This window comes from Lepus europaeus, chromosome 18 (genome assembly GCF_033115175.1).
Source record: "Lepus europaeus isolate LE1 chromosome 18, mLepTim1.pri, whole genome shotgun sequence".
NCBI classification, from domain to species: Eukaryota; Metazoa; Chordata; class Mammalia; order Lagomorpha; family Leporidae; genus Lepus; species Lepus europaeus.
Window position 1 is genome coordinate 23,406,441 of NC_084844.1, and position 20,581 is coordinate 23,427,021.

General features: G+C 64.1%; 1 protein-coding gene across 3 annotated transcripts in view; it reads left to right on the forward strand.

Annotated features, from left to right (window-relative positions):
• SRCIN1 (SRC kinase signaling inhibitor 1) overlaps window positions 1-20,581 on the forward strand; it is a 68,716-nt gene that overhangs the window by 36,487 nt on the left and 11,648 nt on the right. Inside the window, exons 5-21 of one of the 3 annotated variants that reach the window (XM_062216540.1) lie at window positions 1,236-1,431; window positions 1,824-2,022; window positions 2,308-2,401; window positions 2,864-3,717; window positions 4,476-4,568; window positions 4,762-4,805; window positions 5,111-5,298; window positions 6,219-6,394; window positions 10,722-10,852; window positions 10,974-11,121; window positions 11,402-11,648; window positions 12,455-12,689; window positions 14,050-14,204; window positions 14,483-14,635; window positions 15,068-15,190; window positions 18,250-18,786; window positions 19,545-19,691. In XM_062216540.1, the coding sequence (XP_062072524.1) occupies window positions 1,236-1,431; window positions 1,824-2,022; window positions 2,308-2,401; window positions 2,864-3,717; window positions 4,476-4,568; window positions 4,762-4,805; window positions 5,111-5,298; window positions 6,219-6,394; window positions 10,722-10,852; window positions 10,974-11,121; window positions 11,402-11,648; window positions 12,455-12,689; window positions 14,050-14,204; window positions 14,483-14,635; window positions 15,068-15,190; window positions 18,250-18,786; window positions 19,545-19,691 (3,720 nt within the window). Of the gene's footprint in view, window positions 1-1,235; window positions 1,432-1,823; window positions 2,023-2,307; window positions 2,402-2,863; window positions 3,718-4,475; window positions 4,569-4,761; window positions 4,806-5,110; window positions 5,299-6,218; window positions 6,395-10,721; window positions 10,853-10,973; window positions 11,122-11,401; window positions 11,649-12,454; window positions 12,690-14,049; window positions 14,205-14,482; window positions 14,636-15,067; window positions 16,330-18,249; window positions 18,787-19,544; window positions 19,692-20,581 lie in introns of those variants that run through there. The other 2 variants (XR_009868486.1, XM_062216541.1) reach the window with 2 other exon arrangements.

Here is a 20,581-nt window from a genome sequence, read left to right on the forward strand (position 1 = left end):
TAAATTGGGTTATTACGAAGATGGAGATTAAGGGTTAATTAGGATCTGGGGAAAGAGGGAGTTGAAGGAATTCCTTTCAAGAGATACTTTTATCACTAGCTCTTTTAAATGATAAAAGTAACATATTCTATGCAAAATTCATACAATTTTGTACAGAAATGTATAAAGTAAGAAAGCTCTCTCAACCCTGAGAAAAACCAATGTTAATGGTTTTGAGTGATTTGTTTTTGTTAAAAAGAGACTATGTTACAGAAACATATAATTGGGCAACATGATTTTTCCTTGATACTACATGTAATACAGAAAACCTGTGTATGTCGTGGCCCTATCAGAGCGCTACAGGTGTGGTTAATTACCATACGCCATTGCGTCAGGAGTTTCTGTGCAGTCACAAGGTTTTCGGGGAGGGACGGGGCAGAATGACAGGGGCTGTTATCCTGAGTGACAGCCCCAGGCCTCAGCCTGTGACATCCCCGCCTACTCCAGCCACACAACACCCTCAGCTTCAGAGAAGGGACTGTCAAGCAGGGCCTGGGGGGCAGCCAGCTGGGCCGGTGGGCTGTGTGGCAGCATGTGCTTGGGGGCGGGGGGTTTGAGGCCTGGCACACGAACAGCGTGCTCACTGGGCTTAGCATGCGCATTGTGTGTGCTCAACACTGGGGTCCGGCTGGCTTTGAGGGGCTCGGGATAGTTTCCCCGGTGATCCTAAATGAATGACTCTGGGCCCAGCTCTGCGAGTGCCCACACATCCCAAAGCTGGGAGCCCAGGGTCCTGTGTTCTCTTTGCTTTCTCCCCCCGGGCCCTTTCCTGGCCCCCAGCAAAACCCTCTGAACTCCACGAAGACTAAATTGCTGCTCACAAATGCGCCGCTTAATTAATGTCTGGAACTAATGCCTCAATTTGCTCAATGATTCTGCTGCTCACCTCGGTGACAAATTTGCAGTGTTGTTCTCTGGAAACCTAAAATAGCAGGCGTGCCCATGGCTCCCGCTCAGATGGTTTCTGGTCTGGATCCCCAGGGTGCCTGCCCTGGTCCTTTACCCACTGCACACCTGCTGGCTGTCCCTGGGGAGCCCAGGGCCCCTGAGAGGTGGGGGACTCTCCCTCTGGCCACACAGCGAGTCTGGAGCCCTGGGGACCTTGCTGGGAATGTGTGGGCGTGCCCCCTGGCCCAGCCGAGGAGGGCTTAGGCTTGCTTCCCCTCCCCCCTCCCCTCCTGTCCTTGCCCCTGCAGACCCGCAGCTCACGTCACACTCAGGGAGCCCAGCCGGGGCTGGCAGACCAGGCGGCCAAGCTGTCCTACGCCTCGGCTGAGTCGCTGGAGACCATGTCGGAGGCCGAGCTGCCCCTGGGTTTCAGCAGGATGAACCGCTTCCGACAGAGCCTGCCGCTCTCGCGCTCGGCCAGCCAGACCAAGCTGCGCTCGCCAGGTACGGCCCCCGCTGGCCCTCTGCCGCCGCCTCAGGCTCCTCCCCTTGCCGGCCCTCCGCCTCCGTCCCTCAGCCCTGGAGCCGTTCCCCGGCAGGCCCCTCCCGCCTCTCTCTCTCTCTTTCTCTCTGCTCCTATCGCCCCGCTTCTGCCTCCAGTCCTATTTTCTTGGCCAGGCCCCAGCTCGAGGGAGTGCGGCGAGAGGCCTAGGGCTGGCCTGGAGCCCCAGCCAGCGGCATGAGGGGCGCCTGGGTGCACCTGCACACGGGGGAGGCGTCCAGCCTCAGGCCCTGCCGCTGTGACAGCCGCGCAAGACCCGAAGGCCCCCCACGCGCTCCCGGCGGGCGGCATGGAGGTGGCGGCAGTGACCGCGAGGGCAGCGTCTCCTTCGCAGGGGTGCTGTTCCTGCAGTTTGGGGAGGAGACTCGGCGCGTGCACATCACGCACGAGGTCAGCAGCCTGGACACACTGCACGCCCTCATCGCGCACATGTTCCCGCAGAAGCTCACCATGGGCATGCTTAAGTCGCCCAACACCGCCATCCTCATCAAAGACGAAGCTCGAAACGTCTTCTACGAGCTGGAGGACGTCCGGTGGGCGTGGCCCCGGGGGCACGGGGCGGGCTCCCCTCCTCCCAGCTGTGCGTGACCCCGCAGGCCCTGCCCCGGCTCCTTCCCGGGCCGTACCCAGCCCTTTGCCGCCCAGCCCCTCCCCCCAAATCATCCACTGCGGCTGCACGGCTAGTGGCTGGGGGAGGGGGGGGAGCGGCAGGCAGCGAGAGACTTGGGAGGGGGCGGGGATTCGGGTCCCTCCTGCCGCGCCCTCCTCGCGGTGCCCCCGGGGACTGCCTGGTGACCCTCGCACATCTCGCCTGCCAGGGACATCCAGGACCGCAGTATTATCAAGATCTACAGGAAGGAGCCACTCTACGCCGCCTTCCCCGGCTCACACCTCACCAACGGCGACCTCCGGGTACGTAGGGCTGCGGCGGGCTGGGCAGACGGGCTGGACGAGGCGGCAGGGGTGCCAGCTTCGAAGAAGGGAACGCAGGGGCGGAGGCTTCCACCGACGATAGGGTTCCGCGGGCGCGCCTCCCGCTCCCTGGCCATCTACCCCCGCAGGCCGTGCGGAGCGCGGGGACTTCGCAGCGGGCCCCGCATTATTCTGAGGCTCCCTTCGGGTGCCACACCTTCCCCGCGCCGCCGTCGCGTGGGCTCGGGATCGCCCCTCTGATGCCTCTCCATCTGCCACTTTTCCCTCCCTGCTGGGAGCCATGACGGGAAAGGAGCCCTAGGGGCAGCGGGAGAGGGCGTGGGCAGAGCACAGAAGGGACTTCCTTAGCTCCAGGGGGCAGACGCTGGCTCCTTTAGCCACGGGGGAGGGGTCTCCTTTGTGACCAACCCTGTGGGGGTTCCGGGGCTGTCTTCTGCGCAGAGAGAGATGGCGTACGCGTCGCGGGAGTCGTCGCCCACGCGGCGCCTCAACAACTTGTCGCCGGCCCCGCACCTGGCATCCGGCTCGCCGCCGCCCGGGCTGCCGTCGGGGCTGCCGTCGGGCTCGCCGTCGCGCTCGCGCCTCTCGTACGCCGGGGGGCGCCCGCCCTCGTACGCCGGCAGCCCGGTGCACCACGCGGCCGAGCGGCTCGGGGGCGCCTCGGCGGCCCAGGGCGTGAGCCCCAGCCCCAGCGCCATCCTGGAGCGGCGGGACGTGAAGCCGGACGAGGACCTGGCGGGCAAGGCGGGCGGCATGGTGCTGGTCAAGGGCGAGGGCCTCTACGCCGACCCCTACGGGCTGCTGCACGAGGGCCGCCTGAGCCTGGCCGCGGCCGCCGGCGACCCGTTCGCCTACCCGGGCGCGGGCGGCCTGTACAAGCGCGGCTCGGTGCGCTCGCTCAGCACCTACTCGGCCGCCGCGCTGCAGTCCGACCTGGAGGACTCGCTGTACAAGGCGGCGGGCGGCGGCGGCCCGCTCTATGGCGACGGCTACGGCTTCCGCCTGCCGCCCTCGTCGCCGCAGAAGCTGGCTGACGTGGCGGCGCCGCCCGGGGGACCCCCGCCGCCACACAGCCCCTACTCGGGGCCGCCCAGCCGCGGCTCGCCGGTGCGCCAATCCTTCCGCAAAGACTCGGGCTCCTCGTCCGTCTTCGCCGAGAGCCCGGGAGGGAAGACCCGCAGCGCGGGGAGTGCTTCGACGGCCGGAGCGCCCCCTCCGGAGCTCTTCCCCGGGCCCGGGGAGCGCTCCCTCGTTGGGTTCGGGCCGCCGGTGCCAGCCAAGGACACGGAGACCAGGTGCGGGACCCTTGGGAGGCCTCAGGACGGTGGGGGGTGGGGTGGGAGAGAGGCAGTAGCGTCGGCGGCAGGGGTGTGCCCTGGACTCGTGGAGCTCGTGGAGGGGAAGAGGACTTGGAGACCTGAGTTTGCCTCCCTTACCCAAGCCGGGTCTTCCCAAAGTCCAGGGGTCAACTCTGTAGCACCTTCCCCGCTCAGAATTTGCAGCCGTGAGAGCTGTCCAGCACAGGGCCGGCTGAAGTCCGGGGGGAGGGGGTGTGGCCAAGAAATAGACCCGCAGGAAGCCCCGCGCCTTGACGCTGGCTAAGCCAGCTGCAGGTTGGAGGAGGTAACCGGGCAGGAGGTCATTTCTGCCCTCAGGCGTCGCTGCTGAGAGGTGAAGAGAGCCACTGGTTTTCACGCAGCACTGCTGTGGCCCTGGGCCTGCTGCTGCACCGGGTTCTTCCTGGGGCCGAGTTGTGCAGACCTGCCCGGGTCTAGCAGGTCTACAAAGTCCTTGCTCTTCCTCTGGGTGGAGCAGGAGGAGAAAGTCCTTAAGGCTGCTGGGGATGGGGGGGGGGGTGACCTCAGAGAGGAGGGGGTGAGGAAGGCCTGGCAGGTGGGGACTGGAGGCAGGCTGTGGTGGGCGAGGCATGGGGGCTGGAGGCTTGATCTGTAGCACCGGGGCCCTTTGCATTGTCTGCACTGCTGGCCAGGGAGGAATCAGAATGGGAACTGGGCAGGAGCGACCCCAGAGCTCAGTCCGCCTTCCTCCCCAGGGAGCGCATGGAGGCCATGGAGAAGCAGATTGCCAGCCTCACAGGCCTGGTGCAGAGCGCCCTACTTCGAGGCTCTGAGCCCGAGACCCCCAGGTGAAGCCTCTCTCCCAGTGCGGTCGGCGTAGGAGGCAGGGGAGGTGGGCATCGGGAGCCCTGGGCTCAGCTTCGCTGGTGTCTCACTCTGAGACCCCATCCTGAGGTGGGGCGGGGCCAGATCGCATCCAGAGCCCCACCCAGTCTTGAGGCTCTGGACCACCTGACAGCCATCTTTTCCCTCGGGCCACAGTGAGAAGATTGAAGGCTCCAACGGAGCGGCCACCCCCTCAGCCCGTGAGTGACCCTTCCCTCCGCCCCCGCAGGCCTCTGTTTCCTGACCTGTGAAAGTGCGGGTTAAACAATAGCCACGTCCCTGTGCTTTCAGTGGACGAACGCGTGATCGCCTTAGCCCGAGATGTCTGCGCGCTGGCGCGGTGCTCCCCGCAGTGAGGGCTGACCGCTGGCCACCGCGTGGGGCAGGGAGTCAGAGCGGGGCCTCTCTGGCTGCTGTGTGGAGCAGCCCGTAGCAAGAACCCTGCCCCAGCCCCTCCAGGCTCCCTCATTGACTTCCCTTGCTCCCACCCTTGTGGTCTCTGCAGCCTGCGGGTCAGGCAGCCGGAGCAGCGGGGCCACGCCGGTGTCCGGCCCTCCCGCGCCGCCGGCCAGCAGTACCCCTGCAGGGCAGCCCACGGCCCTCAGCCGCCTGCAGATGCAGCTGCACCTGCGTGGCCTGCAGAGCAGCACCAGCGACCTGCGCGGCCAGCTTCAGCAGTTGCGCATGCTCCAGGTACCGCCCCTTCCCTGCCAAGCTCCACCTACTTTCCCAGACCCTTCCCAAGTCCCGCCTCATCCCCTGCCGCCGCCTCCTTCCCCCAAGGCGCCCCCACGCTGCTTACTGGTCTCTCTCCAGAACCTTGCTCCCCTTCCCTTCCCTGGGGCTCCCTCTCCCTCGCCAATCCCCCGCCTTCTCCGTGGTCCCCCTTCCCAGTCCACCCTCGAGGCCCTGCATCCCTTTTCTCTCGGTGGGGCTGGAGCCCATCCCCCGCGTCCCCCCAGCTGCCTCTTCCTGCACCCGGGCAGGCTCCCCTGCCCCGCCTGGCAGATGGTCCCACCTGTCAGGAGCCTGGCATCGTGGTGCCCGCTCCTCGAGGGGGCCCAGGGCCCGTCAGGTGAGGATAATGAGCAGAGACAGGCTGGGGAGGGGGTAGAGTTGCCATCTGGGCAGCGGGCAAGGTCTTGCCCAGCCCCGCCCTTCGGGCAGGGCACTGGGTTGGGTCAGTAGCCTGCTCTTGCCGTCCCAGCCCCAGAGCTTGAGCCCCGGTGCGGAGCTGCGGGGAGCCACAGCCATGCGGCCGTCCAGGCAGCAGGGCCCCACCCAGGACCACCTCCTGCACCCCACCCCCGATATTCTTATCCCTTCTCCTCCTGCCTCTATTGCCCCAGCACTTAGCCTTGTCGCCCGCCCCCACCATCCTGGCCTTCGAGCCACGCAGCCACACCTCCGGTACGGCCCCGTATAACACCCCTCCCTGCACCCCCAAATCCCCACCGCTGCCCCCCAAACCCCGCCCGTCCGCTCTCGCTGGAGGCCGAAGCCGAGCAGCCGCATCCTCGGTGGGAGCCCCGCCCCGCCTGGGTCCGCCGTCTCCCGGCCCCTCCCCCGCGGCCACTCGGGTCCATTCGCTCGTCTGTCCGCGCGTCCCGCAGCTGCAGAACCAGGAGTCGGTGCGCGCGCTGCTGAAGCGCACGGAGGCGGAGCTGAGCATGCGCGTGTCGGAGGCGGCGCGGCGGCAGGAGGACCCGCTGCAGCGGCAGCGCACCCTGGTGGAGGAGGAGCGGCTGCGCTACCTCAACGACGAGGAGCTCATTACCCAGCAGCTCAAGTGAGGCTGGGCCCGGGCGGCGGGGGTGGGGGGGCGGGGTGGCCCGCAGCCTGGTTTCCCCTGGGAGGCGCCGCTCCCTTCCTTCTGAATCATAGGTGACGTCGGCCTGTTCTGTTTTTTCGTCCTCCTCTGGCGGAGTGCTCAGGGACCCACAGACCTTTGGTGGTGTGACTCCTGGTTTCTTGTTTTCTGGCCTTGGTCTTGCCTCCCAGTGATGCAGTCTGTGCTTCCCGGGGCCTGCAGCCTCACTCCCACGCACCCAGGGTTTGCCCCCTGCCCCCCGCTGTTTTCCCGGTGGCCTGTGGGCAGTGCAAACTGACCCCTCGAGAGTAGAGTGTGCAGGTGAAGCCATCAGGGTTTTGCGGCCATTCCTGCTTGGTTGCTGGCAGCCACCTCTGCCACCACTCCCGTTCACTGATGCCTGAGATCAGGAGCACCCTCCTCCTGTGCTCGTGCAGCCGAAAGCTGGGGCTGGTGTTGTCAGCAGGAGGGAGGACTAGACGGTCGGCACACGACCGTCCGCTGCGCAGCCGGGGAAGGGTTAACAGAAGACAGGCTTCTGAGCCAAATTTAGCCCAGAGCTATCTGGCCACAGCCCCACTGTCTGGCACCTTTGAAGGGAGAGGCTGCCTGTCCCTGTCCAGTGGGGAGCAGCCCTCCTACCCCACTGCGGCTTCCCCCGATTTGTTGGAGCCTGGAGCAGAAGCCCTGCTCCGTCCTCGGTGCAGCCAGGACAGGGCTGCCCACAGGAGCTGCATCTGCACCTGGCAAGGGGCTGCTCCTCACGGTGGGACACGCGGCTGCCAGCAAGGCGCAGGGCATGTGGCTGAGATGAAGTGAGGGGCTAAGAAGCCAATGCAGCGGGTCTGCAGGCAGACAGGCGGCTGCCGTCCCCCCTCACCCGCGGCTTCCTGTCCTTTCCCACTGAGCATGGAGGAGCTGGGTCGGGATGTCCCTCGGGATGTCCCTCGGGACCTTTATTGCGACGCTAACAGAAATACAGAAAAGCAGAGGTGGAAGAGATGATAGGCGGTCAAGGGTGTCTGGTCCTTGGCCTCCTGGGGGCTTCGGTTCTCTAGGAACACACAGATTCCCCACCCCAAACTCCGCTACGGAACCCGTTACTCAGACCGTGCACTTCAGAACCTTGGGGACCTGAAACATTGCTTTAGGCAGGATACTCCGTCCTGGAATGGGTCTTCTGAATGGGTGGTCCCGCCCTGTGGTGGCCGTGGCCGGGCTATGGAGGCCCTGGGCCAGCTCCTGCAGCTCCCTGGATCATCCCTGGATGCCGCTAACCCCGCTCTGGCTGCAGTGCGGTCTCCCTCCCTCAGGCCCACCCCTTCCCCTCTGCTCGCCTCTCGCTGGAAGCTACGGCCTGCGCTGTTTCCTACAGCTACATCCACGCACCTGTCAGCCCTGAGCTCTGCCTGGACACCGGCCTTAGGGCAGCCCCTGCTGACCGGAGCCTGCCTTAGCCTAACCCAGGGTCAGCTCAGTGGCCCCGCTTCAGATAGGCCCCATGCTTGGTTTAATGCTCTGCCGTTGCTGCCTTGACATTCTTCATGGTTTCTGAACCAGAGGCAAAATTTTCGTTTTGCCCTGGACCCTGCCGCTGACCCAGCCGCCTCGGTTCTGGCCCTCCTGTCGCAGCAACTCCAGGGTCAAACCTAGGTCTGGAGAGCGCTCGGCCACTTCCTGCGCTGGCGTCCACGGCGGCTGGCCTCGGTCACGGTCACGCTTGCAGACTGTTGATTTAGTCCCGGGGCCCCGGCCTCCCACCGAGAGGTGCAGGGTTGGGTCTTCCTGAAGGCTGTGCTGAGTCCTCAGCTTTGTGTCTGGAGCCACTGTATTACCAAAGGGGACGGCCTGGGCCAGCCGGGTGCCACACACAGGCAGAGCGAGGCCTGGGGTGGGACGGCTGCTGGGGCTCGTGGGAGGCACTAATCCCGTGTGCCGCGTGCACGCGAGGTGCAGCAGAACCAGTGGCTGAGGCCAGACGTGAAAGAGCCCGCTTTGCTACAGAATAGTTGTTGGACCCTGGACTAGCTGATCCCTGAGCCTCCTCCAACACCCTTTTTTAAATGCCAAAGCCAATTAATTAACTAGCTAATTGGAGTAGCTGTTATAATAAAGAAGCCCTTAAATAGTGTGCTGGCTGAGAAGTCCCAGGTTCAGCATCGAGTGGCTTAGCAAGGTGGCTCCATGCAGTGGCTCAGGGCCCCAGGCTGATGGAGCTCCTGCAATTATTTATTTATTTTTTTAAAGATTTTATTGATTTATTTGAGAGCTAGAGTCACAGACAATGAGAGGGAGAGAGAGAGAAAGAAGGGTCTTCCATCTGCTGGTTCACTCCCCAAATGGCCGCAATGGCTGGAGCTGCGCCAGTCCGAGCCAGGAGCCAGGAGCTTCTTCCTGGTCTCCCACATGGGTGCAGGGGCCCAAGGACTTGGGCCATCTTCTGCTGCTTTCCCAGGCCATAGCAGAGAGACAGATTGGAAGAGGAGCAGCCAGTACTAGAACCAGCGCCCATATGGGATGCTGGCACCACAGTTGGAGGATTAACCTACTGCGCCACGGAGCTGACCCCAACTCCTGCCGTCTTTAACACGTGCCTTTCGAGATCACCAGAGGGTTGCCCCCTTTCTAAGCACCCAGAACGGGGAGCGGGGACAGAGGAGCTCACCCAGGAGGTGTTTATGGGCCAGGCATGGAAGTGGAATGTACCCCTTCCACTTGAATTCCGCCGGGTAGACCTCAGTCGACTGGCCGCTGATGGCTGCAAGGGAGGCTGGGAAATGCCGTCTAGGGGGGGACACTGTGCATGTGTAAACCAGAGGTAATCAAGGGTCCCACCTCCAGGATTTGTTTTGAGGTTAGGTAAGGGACTGAAAGGCAAAGGCCGGAGCAGCCTCTGGCGTACCCTAGGGACTCAGGCGAGATCACGATTTCACTGGAAGTGCTGAGTCACGGGACCCTGCCGCTGGCTCCGGCTTGGGCTGTGTCCTCCCGCTAGTTGGATGACGCTGTGTAAGGCATGCTGATAAGATCTGCTCACGACACGGGGCTTTCAGGGGAGCACATCTGTCCAGTGGTAGAACAGAGACCCAACAGTAGCTTGCTCCAGGATCGCTGAGCTGAGATCCAGCAGATGGGAGTTGACAGGAACGCTTGTACTGTCACGCATGTGGGTCAGCGACGGCGCCGACTCCAGTGCAGAGCTGAGGGGACCGACCCGGACATAATGCCTGCTTTCACTCACTCATTCCACAACTACTCACCAGGCGTCCGCTCCGTACCAGGCCCCGTGCCAGGCGCTGGGACTCGGAGATGGATCTGGAAGGCATAATCCTTGCCTGCCTGGAGCTGGTGATCCAGAACTCTGCACAACTCAGCAGACGGGATCGCTGGGGACTTGAGGGGAGGCAAGAAGTAGACCCCCAGCCCCTAGCCCAGGGGCTGAGGGAGAGCTTCCCATGGACATTGTAAAGGGCCAGAGAAGGCTGGCAGCTAGAACCTCAGATGCAAGCCAGGTGGGGGTAGGGGCCTCACCTGGAGGGAACGTCAGGCAGCCTCCAGGGCTGAGCCCTGCCGCTGGCTTTCCCGGCAGCGTTACCATGGAATCCCTGTTGCAGTCCCATGAGCCAGGAGCTCTTGCCATTCCCTTTTTTTTTTTTTTTTTTTTTTTGAGGTTGAGGCCCAGGCATATTGGGTAACTCACCCAAGATCTCTGTGCTGTGGAGGGCAGAGATGGATCAGAGCTGGGATCTCGCTGACTTAGCCAAGTTTTCAACGGCTGCCCTCTTGGCCTTTGACTGCCATGAGTTTGGAATTTTAGCCTAAAATGGGATCCAATGAGGGCTCAGCACAGTGGGCGGGGCCCTGGTCTGATTGATGTTTTAGACAGATGTGAAGCTGAGCATAAACCTGCCAAGAATCTGAGTGCCTGGACCACGGAAGGGAAGGCAGCGGGGCGTGGCGGTGGTCTCTGGACCTGAGACCCCCGGGGGCAGCCGCGCCTGGCTCCAGCCCTCTGAAAGGCTGCCAGGGTCTCTGCTGCTCCCTTGCAGAATGAGAATCAAAGGCCGCAAGTTCCAGCACAGGGGCATGGGGCTGATGACGCTGAGGACCGAGTCTTCCAGCCGCGCGCCCTTTTCAGAGCGCTCGGTGTCTCTGAGATTGGGCGTTTCAGATTCCACTTGGGCACGTGGCTTGGTGGATGGCTTCATTTGGATCTGACTGGTGGCCTGACTTCTTTCCAGCTGCCCAAAGCTCAGGGGGCTGGGCCGGGGCCGGAGGGGCTGAGCGGGTCTCTCTGTGGCTGCAGTGACCTGGAGAAGTCGGTGGAGAAGATCCAAAGGGACATGGCGCACAGCCACCGGCTGGTGCCCGGCCCCGAGCTGGAGGAGAAGGCGCTGGTGCTGAAGCAGCTCGGGGAGACGCTGACGGAGCTCAAGGGTGAGGCCTGGGCCAGCAGCGGGGCGGGGCGGTGGTCCAGGCGGGAGCCTCTGCTGCCCACCCTGCCACCCTGTGCTCCCAGTCCCCGCCCTGACTCCCTGTCCCCCGTCCCATCCCGCAGCTCACTTCCCGGGCCTGCAGAGCAAGATGCGGGTGGTGCTGCGCGTGGAGGTGGAGGCGGTGAAGTTCCTGAAGGAGGAGCCGCAGCGCCTGGACGGGCTCCTCAAGCGCTGCCGCGGGGTCACCGACACGCTGGCCCAGATCCGGAGGTCAGTGTCTCCCGGGCCGCTGGCTTCCCACGGGGGAGCACGCTCGGCCCAGGGCGCCCTGAACCCTTACAGTGCCTGTGAAAGCCACCGGCTCTGTCCCTCAGCCCTGACCTGTGACCCCTGACCTGTGACCCATACGCTGGATGTAGTCACTTCTTCCCAGTCCCTCCTGCAAGAGCTCCCCCCCTACACACACACACACACACACACAGCCCCAGGCAGGCTCCCTCCAAGGGGCTGCCTACTGGTCTCACTGCTGCTCCTGACTCTCCGGCTCCAGGCAAGTGGACGAGGGTGTGTGGCCACCCCCCAACAACCTCCTGAATCAGTCTCCCAAGAAGGTGACGGCCGAGACGGACTTCAACAAGGCCTTGGACTTCGAAATGCCACCCCCTAGTCCCCCGCTGAACCTGCACGAGCTGAGTGGACCGGCTGAGGGCGCTCCTCTCACCCCCAAGGCGAGCAACCCCACCAAGGGCCTGGAGACCCCTGGCAGGAGGAGCATGGACAAGGCAGTGTCTGTGGAGGTGCTGGGCCCGGGACTGGGGTGGGCACAGGATGGGGTCCCTTCATTCCTGGGGTGTGCTGAATGTGTGGGTCTCTCTTCTTATGGGAGGAGGCTCTGGCCCCTAAGGGAGGTCTGGGAGGTATAACGAGGGTGCCACAAGTTCTGCCCCACAGAAAGCATATTACAAAGCTACCGTCAGTGGCTGGCACTGCGGCTCAATAGGCTAATCCTCTGCCTGCGGCGCCGGTACCCCGGGTTCTAGTCCTAGTTGGGGCGCCGGATTCTGTCCCGGTTGCCCCTCTTCCAGGCCAGCTCTCTGCTGTGGCCCGGGAGTGCAGTGGAGGATGGCCCAAGTACTTGGGCCCTGCACCCGCATGGGAGACCAAGAGAAGCACCTGGCTCCTGGCTTCGGATCAGCGCGATGCGCCGGCCACAGCGCGCTGGCCATGGCGACCATTGGAGGGTGAACCAATGGCAAAAAGGAAGACCTTTCTCTCTGTCTCTCTCTCTCTCTCTCTCACTATCCACTCTGCCTGTCAAAAAGAAAAAAAAAAAAAGCTACCATCAGGAAAGCAGTGTGGCGTTAGTTAAGCATAGTCCATGCGGTCAGCAGCCAGAAGCAGGCCTGGGCCATCAGACAGCTGGTGTATCCTGAAGGTGGCCCCTTGACCCTGGGTGTAGCGTGCAGTACCCAAGAAGGGGAAGGCCGAGGGGCCTGGGGGTCGCTGGGTCAGTGCCCAGGATGTGTGGCTGGGGGAGTGGGCGGAGACCCCGGACGAGGGCCCCATGCAGGTCCTCAGCCCTGAGTCAGCCCCTCCTCTCCAGGCTGCTGAGAGAGACTGGGAGGAGAAGCGGGCAGCCCTGACCCAGTACAGCGCCAAGGACATCAACCGGCTGCTGGAGGAGACGCAGGCCGAGCTGCTCAAGGCCATCCCCGACCTGGACTGCGCCAGCAAGGCCCACCCCAGCCCGGCCCAGACCCCGGACCACAAGCCCCCCAAAGCTCCCCACGGCCAGAAGGCAGCGCCCCGAGCGGAGCCCAGCGGGAGGAGGGGCTCAGGTATGGGGAGTCGCTGGGGCAAGGGGAGAACCCAGAGTTGGGGAGCCTGACCCCCAGGAGCTGCCAGGCTGGTGGGGGAGGCAGCACCAGGTGAGACTCACGGTGGCCGGGCTGCCAGAGAAGGGAGGCGCTGGGCCTTCCACAGCCCAGCCCTTGGCCCACTGATGGGAGCCGGGCCCAGAAGCACAGGTACGCTGGACTCATCCGGGGCTTCCCTGCTGTCCCCGAGAGACACTGAGAGGGCCACACAGGAAGGGTGAGCAGAGCCAGGGCCGTGCTGAGGGCCAGGCTGTGCCGGGAGCTGCCTGCAGTGCCCGTGGGTCCTGTGTTCAAGGCCGTGGCGGCCGTCACTCACATGTGCCTGCAGTGCATTCTTGCTGAGCACCTACTGTGTGCCAGGCGCTGGGGATGGGGAGATGAGTCGGGGCTGGCTTCCAAGCAGCCCAGTGTGTGTGTGTGTGTGGGGGGGGTAATGCCGAGCCTTGGGATTCTCACGCACTTCCTGTGGGCTAGGCACATCCCAGATGCCTTCTGTGTGATCATCCGTATCATTTCACGACAAAGCCCAGGGGCCAGGGATGTTAACTGTCCCCATTTTATAGCTAGGCCACCCAGGCTTAAAATGGTTAAGTCACCTGTCGCAGGCCAGAGAGCTAATGCAGCGCCTGCCTAGGTGCTGGCAGAGGGCACCCTTGGGGTGTGTGGACCTCAAGGAGGCCCTAGGAAGGCAGGAGGGCTCCCCAGAGTCGGGCGGGGGCTTTCTTGAAAGCCAGTAGGGACTTCCCCGGCCAGTGAGAGAACATTCCAGGGCAAGGCCAGCACGTGCATGGCCAAGGAGGTGTGTGTGGTACCCGAGCAGGGCGTGGCGAGCTGAGCTGAGGCTGAAAGATTGGCAGGTGCAGAGGGTGTGGTTCCAGGTGACAGGGTGCCCCAGGAGGATCAGAGGCAGGGGAGTGTCACAGTTGGACTGGCCTTTCTGCAGGTTGCCCTGGGAACGGGGCTGGAGGAGGAATGGGAGCAAGAGAGAGCCTAGCTCTTTCCCTGGGAAAAGGCGGAAGTTCGGGGCCAGGCAGGCTGGGCGGGCAGGAAGGAGCCGCCAGGGAAGTCTTGAACTTGAACTTGGTCAGGGGCGGGTTCAGGGTTCACAGTGCAGGGTGGAGCCTCTGCTGCATTCTTCTAAGCACCCACACTTGGAGCAGCAGGAGGAGGGGTGGCAGGGCTGGGGCTGGGCCATGTCCTGCCTTCTAGTGACCCTCTGGTCCTCCCTGGAGGAGGAAGCAGGGAGGTTGGCCTTGAGGTCGGATGCAGTGGGCTGATTCCCAGGCTGCAGGCCCTGACCCCGCCCCTTGGCTGCCTGCAGATGAGCTGACAGTGCCCAGATACCGCACCGAGAAGCCCTCCAAGTCGCCCCCGCCGCCCCCTCCCCGCCGCAGCTTCCCCTCCTCCCACGGCCTGACCACCACCCGCACCGGGGAGGTGGTGGTCACCAGCAAGAAGGACTCGGCCTTCATCAAGGTACGGTCCTGCCGGGGCTGGGGCCAGGGGCGGGGGGAGCCCGAGGGGACTCTCCCTGGAGTGGGAGAGAGGCAATGGGGGCAATAGGGGTGGCTGGGTGTCTCTGGGCTCCTGGCTTGGCGTCCTCGCTGTGTGTCCTTGCTCCTTCCTGTTGGGGACGTCCTGGGGGCAGGCCGTGAGAAGGCGGGGTCAGTGGGAGAGGACCTAGCCCTCATCTCAGGGGGCCCGGGTGTGGGAGGGGCTGGGCCCGGGTGTGACGGGGGCGTCCTGGCCGGCAGAAGGCGGAGTCCGAGGAGCTGGAGGTGCAGAAGCCGCAGGTGAAGCTGCGCCGCGCCGTGTCCGAGGTGGCCCGCCCGGCCTCCACGCCGCCCATCATGGCGTCCGCCATCAAGGACGAGGACGACGAGGACCGCATCATCGCGGAGCTGGAGGTGGGTCAGGCAGGGCCGGCCCTGAGGCGCAGGCTGGCCCGGGGCGGGGGTCTCACGGCTCTGCTTGTAGGTTGGTTTCTTTAGCGCAGTGGCCGAGACCCCTACCACATGCCCCTCAGACCACCTGACCCCGAAAGCCCCGGACCCAGATATTCCAAGGTCACTGAGTGCCAGTGCTCGAGACCCACTGGCCTGAACGCTCTGAGGACTGAGGGCTGGGAGACCCTCGCAGAGGGCCACCCCTCGGGAGCCCTCTCAGCACCCAGCCCAGAGCGCGCGCTGACAACACCAGGGCCCCCGGAGCAGGAGACAAGGTTGGGGGCGGAGCCGGCCAGTGGCCATGGTGAGGGCCACCCCCCAACCCCTGTCGGCCAGCACCCTCATCCTCCTGGCGCCCCCTCCTCCAAGCCTGCTCCCACCTCTGCTCCCCAGGTGTTTGAGAGAAGCTCAGTGTCTTCCCTCCCCCCCACGCCCCGCCGCCAGCCGATCCCCATCCTGCTGTCCCCCCAGGACCTGGGGCCCCCCAGGGGCTCAGCCCCGGGCCCCACACGGAAGGTAACGGGGCTGCCCACCTCTCACGGCTCTCTCTCTCTGCCTGCGCCACCTCACCTCTCACGCTAACCCGACACGGCACCAGCCAAGCCCCAGGCCCTGCACTGCCACGCGGTACTCACGCGGACTCACCCCTCCTGGACCTGGGGCACAGCCCGCCTTCCCGGCGCCTCCCAGGTGGGCTTTCCTGGACACGCCAGCAGCCTGGGCATCTGGCAACCCCTTGCGTCTGCCTTATCCCACAGATGTGAATCCCAGTCTGGCTGGTATTTAGTCTGTGGCCTCGGTTTAGGTCTGGCCTGAGCCCGAGTGTCGGCCAAGGTCGAGGTTTGGATCTGGCTCACAAGCTGCCTTGGGGTCCAACTCAAAGTCCGACTTTGTCCTGATGCCATTGTCCCACTAGCATCTCCACCTTGCACTGGGGGTTAGGATGCCCCGCCCCGGGGTTGGGGACAACTCATCTGCAGCCTCCCCCACCCATCTTGCCCCCTGGTCAGGGAGCTTGGAATGAAGAAGCCAAGTCTCTCCTTGGCTGCTGGTTCTGTCTGTCAGCACTGGGAAGTTCTTCCTTATCTCTAACTTCACTCCTTGCTGCTGTCTTGCTGCACTGATTTCCTCTTGGTTTTTCCTTGGGAATTTGGGGGTGGGCCTGCTATCTGCCCCCGCTGCGGACTGTGCTTGGGGCCTGGGGAGGAGGCTGGGGAGAGGCCGGGATGGGGCAGGAGAGCCTCTGCTCCAAGCAGGGAACCCCCCACCCCTGCACACACACTTCACCTGCTGTGTCCGGTTCTCCCGGCCCTCAGGGGGCCGCACGCTGACCGCCACCTGATTTCCGGCCTGGCTGGAGGCCTGGTGGTGCCCTGGCGGGGTGGGGGTAGGGGGCACAGTGCAGTCTGCTGGGCAGGGGGCAGCACAGAGACGTCTGAGGAGCCCTCTGGGGAGGAGCCCCGTGGAAGGGGCACCCCCTGAGCTGCTTGTGCGCCGGGTGCCCCGTCCCTGGCCCTGTCTGGCTCTGGGAGCTGGCCCCCGTCTGGACTTGGGGGCCTGACCGACCCTCTGCATCCCGAGGCGCAGTCAGGCCATGGAGCCAGGCGAGCATGGGGCGCCTTCCCAGGCTCCCAGTCCGCACCCCCCGCTGCCAGGTAAGCAGGTGGCAAGGCTGGGTAGGTTGCCTTGGGAGGGGGTGGCTGGGGTCCCTGCTCTCCCCCGTGCATCTGCCCCTGGCTCCTTTTTAGTGGCAAGAGCACTGGACTTGGGCTGTCTGACTGTCTGGGTTCAAATCCTGGCTCTGCCACTAATTAGCTGTGAGCCAGCGACTGCGGGTGAGCCCCTGACCTCCTCCACCCTGGGCGCCCTCGCCCGTTAGGTGAGGTCAGTGAGAGTGGGTCATTCGTGGCTTTCCAGCAGAGCTAAAGACAAAGACGTACGCCAGTGCTGGGGTTCGCTCGAGCTGGGGCTGGAGGCAGGGCTGCTCTGTGCTCACGGCGCTCTGCTCTGCCGGCGACGGGTGCAGCCGAGCAGCTCCGTGGAGGCCAGGCCCCTCCCCTGCTGGCTGTGAAGCCATAGGAGGCAGCTGGAAAGACAGGGCAGGGCCGAGGAATCCTAGGCTTGAGATGGGGGAGGTGGCCCCACCCAGAGAGGCTGACATCTGGGCCCTGCCCACGCAGGACATGTGCCGGGCACCCACACCGCGCCAAGCACTGACTGAGCAGGTGCCCGTGTGAGCTCATATAACTTTCCACCAGCCCACACTGTTGACTCCCATTGCACAGATGGGCAGATCTAGGGGTGGCCCTGAGACCTGCCCCCTGACTTAATGTGAGCGATGAGAAACCAACGCCTGTGTGTGCTTTTGAGGGAAGTAGGAGGCCTGGAAGGAAATACTGCAAAGATTTATTTGTTTATTTGAAAGGCAAGGGGGGCCAGCTCTGTGGTGGAGCGAGCTAGGCTTCCGTCTGTGGTACCAACATCCCATATAGCTCCTCTTCCGATCCAGCTCTCTGCTATGCCCTGGGAAAGCAGTAGAGGATGGCCCAAGTGCTTAGGCCCCTGCACTCATGTGGGAGACCCGGAAAAAGTTCCTGGCTCCTGGCTTTGGATCAGCCCAGCTCTGGCCGTTATGGCCATTTGAGGAGTGAACCAGTGGATTGAAGACCTCTCTCTCTCTCTTTTTTTTTAAAAATATTTATTTATTAATTTGAGTCAGAGTTGCAGAGATAAAGAGAGAAAGGTCTTCCATCCAATGGTTCACTCCCCAGATGGCCGCAACGGCCGGAGCTGTACCAATCCGAAGCCAGGAGCCTGGAGCCTCTTCCTAGTCTCCCACGTGGGTGCAGGGGACCAAGGACTTGGACCATCTTCTACCACTATCACAGGTCATAGCAGAGATCTGGATGGGAAGTGGAGCAGCTGGGACTAGAACCAGCACCCATATGGGATGCCAGCGCTTCAGGCCAGGGCGTTAACCGGCTGAGCCACAGCACAGGCCCCAGAAGACCTCTCTCTCTCTCCCTCCCTCTCCCCCCCTTTCTTTCTCTCTCTGTAACTCTACCTCTCAAATAAACAAATATTAAAAAACAACAACCACAGGACAAGAGAGAGAGGAGGAGAAACAGATGAGCGAGTGAGAGAGCACATGTTTCCATCCACTGATTCGCTCCCCAGATGCCTGTGACAGCCAGGGCTAGGCCAGGCTGAAGCCAGAAGCTGCCACGTGGGGGGCAGGGATCCAGGCACTCGGGCCATCATTCACTGCCTTCCCAGGTGCATCAGCAGGAAACTGGCTCAGAAACAGCATGGCCAGGACTAGAAGCAGTGCCCCAGTAGGACATGTTGGTGCCGTGTCCCAAGTCCCAAGCTGTGACTTAACCCGCTGCGCCACGACGTCCCGCACCCTGAGATCTGGAGTTCTAGATCCAGATTCGTTGCCCGGGACTTCCTGGGCTGCCTCAGTGTCCCCATCCGTGGAAGGAAGGGGCTGAGCTCACTTGTCTCCAACCCCCCTCCCGCGCGGGTGTGGTGGGCAGAGACCCCACGCTTCCTCATCTTCCTTCTCCCCCCAGGCTGCCACAGGACCCAGGGCCTTCCGTGTCCCTCGGATCACCTTGACGGAGTGTGCCCCCAGCACTCCCTCCCCACCAGAAGCCAGGCCTGAGGAGCTGGACCCCAGGACAGCCCCAACCCCACGACCCCGGACCCTGGCTGGCAGGGGGCAGGGCTGGATTGGCCCACAGGCCTGGCCGGGGCTAGTGGCAGGGGCTTCCCGGCCTGAGAGCACCTCCATGCCCGAGAAGGAAGGGGCAGCAGGAGGGGGCTGCAGCCCAGTGGGTGCAGGAGCCGGGGTCCCGTGTCGCCAGGGACCCGCCCCCGAGGGGGCTCAGGAGCCTTCCTCTGCTGGGGCCCTCCCAGAGGAAAACCCCAAGGACTGTGGACGTGATGCGGCGGCTGGCCCGGGGCACACAGCACGGGGCGTCGCCCTGCAGCGCGTGGACAGCCTGGAGGAGACGCTGCGGGAGCTGGAGGCCACCCTGAGCGAGATGCGTGGAGCCCCAGTGGCGGGGCCCCCTGGCAGTTCCCCACCCCTGCCCCCCCGCCCCCAGGTGGCTGCCTCCACTCCTGTCCCCCCTGCTGCCTTCACACTCCAGGCTGTCTGTCTGCAGAGCTGGAGGGAGTGGGGGATGGCAGGAACCCCACGCCAGCCCCCTCCTCCCACTGGCCTTCTCTCAGTTCCTGCCGCCCTCCTGGAAGCCGGGTGCCTGGCCAGGGGGTGCGGCCAGAGCCCCAGGGAGGCTGGGAAGCCGGCCTACCCAGGGCGTGGCCCTCCCAGCCTTGGCAAGACCCAAGCCTCTCCCCTCTGCTCTGTTTCTGTGAACCAGCAAATAAAGTTCTCTCCCCGCCCCCAGCCCGTGACCCCTCCCCGTCTCTGACTCTCTCTGTCTCTGTCATTTCTCTGCTCGCGCCTCTGAGTCCCCTGAGTCCCTCTGGGAAGATGTCACCCCCACCTCCTGATCAGAGGATGGTGGGGTGGTGGAGGGGCTGCCAGTCATGCCCTGGCTGCCTTGGGCCCAGGATGGCGCCCCCTGCTGGAAGAGGGCCTGGTGCTGGGGACCTCACTTCGGAGGGCCTCCCTGGGAGGGGGCATCAGCTGCCCCCAGGCTACTCCAGGAAGCCATCAGAGGCTCACTCAGGAGCTGGGGCTGTGCCCCTCCACTGCAGAGAGCCCCAGAAAGCTGGGCTGGGGTTCTTGGGTGAGGGAGGGATCTGCAGGTCTTAGAGGGCCCACCCCAGAGACTGGCCTGCCTCCAGGTGCTTCGGGCTCTGCAGGGACTCTAACCTCACGCTGTCCATCTTTCCTCAGAGTGGCGGTGGCGGCGTGCCGCCCATGAAGGTGGTGACTCCAGGGGCCTCTCGGCTGAAGGCGGCCCAGGCCCAGGCGGGCAGCCCCGACAAGAGCAAGCACGGCAGGCAGAGGGCGGAGTACCTGAGGACCCAGGCCCCGCAACAGGTGAGGGCAGGGCTGGAGGGCTGGGCTTCCCCTGCCCCAACCCTGCGGTCCCCGGCTGCCTGGAGGGGCCCTCCCTGCCAGGACTGCCCTGCGGACCCCTGGGACCACCCTCTCCCTCCCTCTCCTCCAGTCCCAGCGCTTTGGATCTGCTTGGGAACCTGAGTTCCTGGCCAGTGCTCACCCCCAGGAGTGTGCAGAGGAGGGGAGAGGCAGTGGATTGCCGGCCTTGGTGCTTTCCGTGGCCCTGCCTACCCTAGGGTGCGGGAGCAGGGACTGAGCCCCCCCCCCCCCAATTCTCTGGTTCCCCAGCTCCCCTCTCAGCCTGGCTCCTAGCTCCAGGGCCATCTCCAGCTGAGGGAGAAGCCAGCTTCCCATCTGTCTTTGGCTGTGGGTCTGGGGTCAGTGGGTCCATTGCTGACCGTTGTTGGGGGATGAGACGAGGGAGGGGTCCTTTGGCCCCCCAGGTGGGGTAGGGGTGTAGCCCAGCCTCTCTGGTCGGCTTGGGGGCCGTGTGTGGAGTGCACAGACCTCACCCGTGGGTGTCGACAGTCCCTGTCCCCGCCAGCACGCTCTCTCGGCTCAGGAACTTTCTCAGCAGCTTCTGCACGCAAGGCCCGTTCTGCGTGCTCGTGGGACTGGGAGATGCCCGGATGCAGTGACTGGAATGAGGGTCTGGGCTGGAAGGCTGGAGGTCAGAGGTCAGAGGTGGGCGTGTCCAGCCAGCTCTGTTTCCCACGAGTAAGCAGCACACAGCAGGGCAAGGTCTTCCCAGAGGCTCACAGAAGTGTGGCATCTGAGCCAGAGAGCCAGGCCTGGGGCCCCCATGTCCCAGAGTCCCCCCTACCACCTGGCAGCCTGCGCACACCAGGCCATGGCTGCCTGCAGGCCCG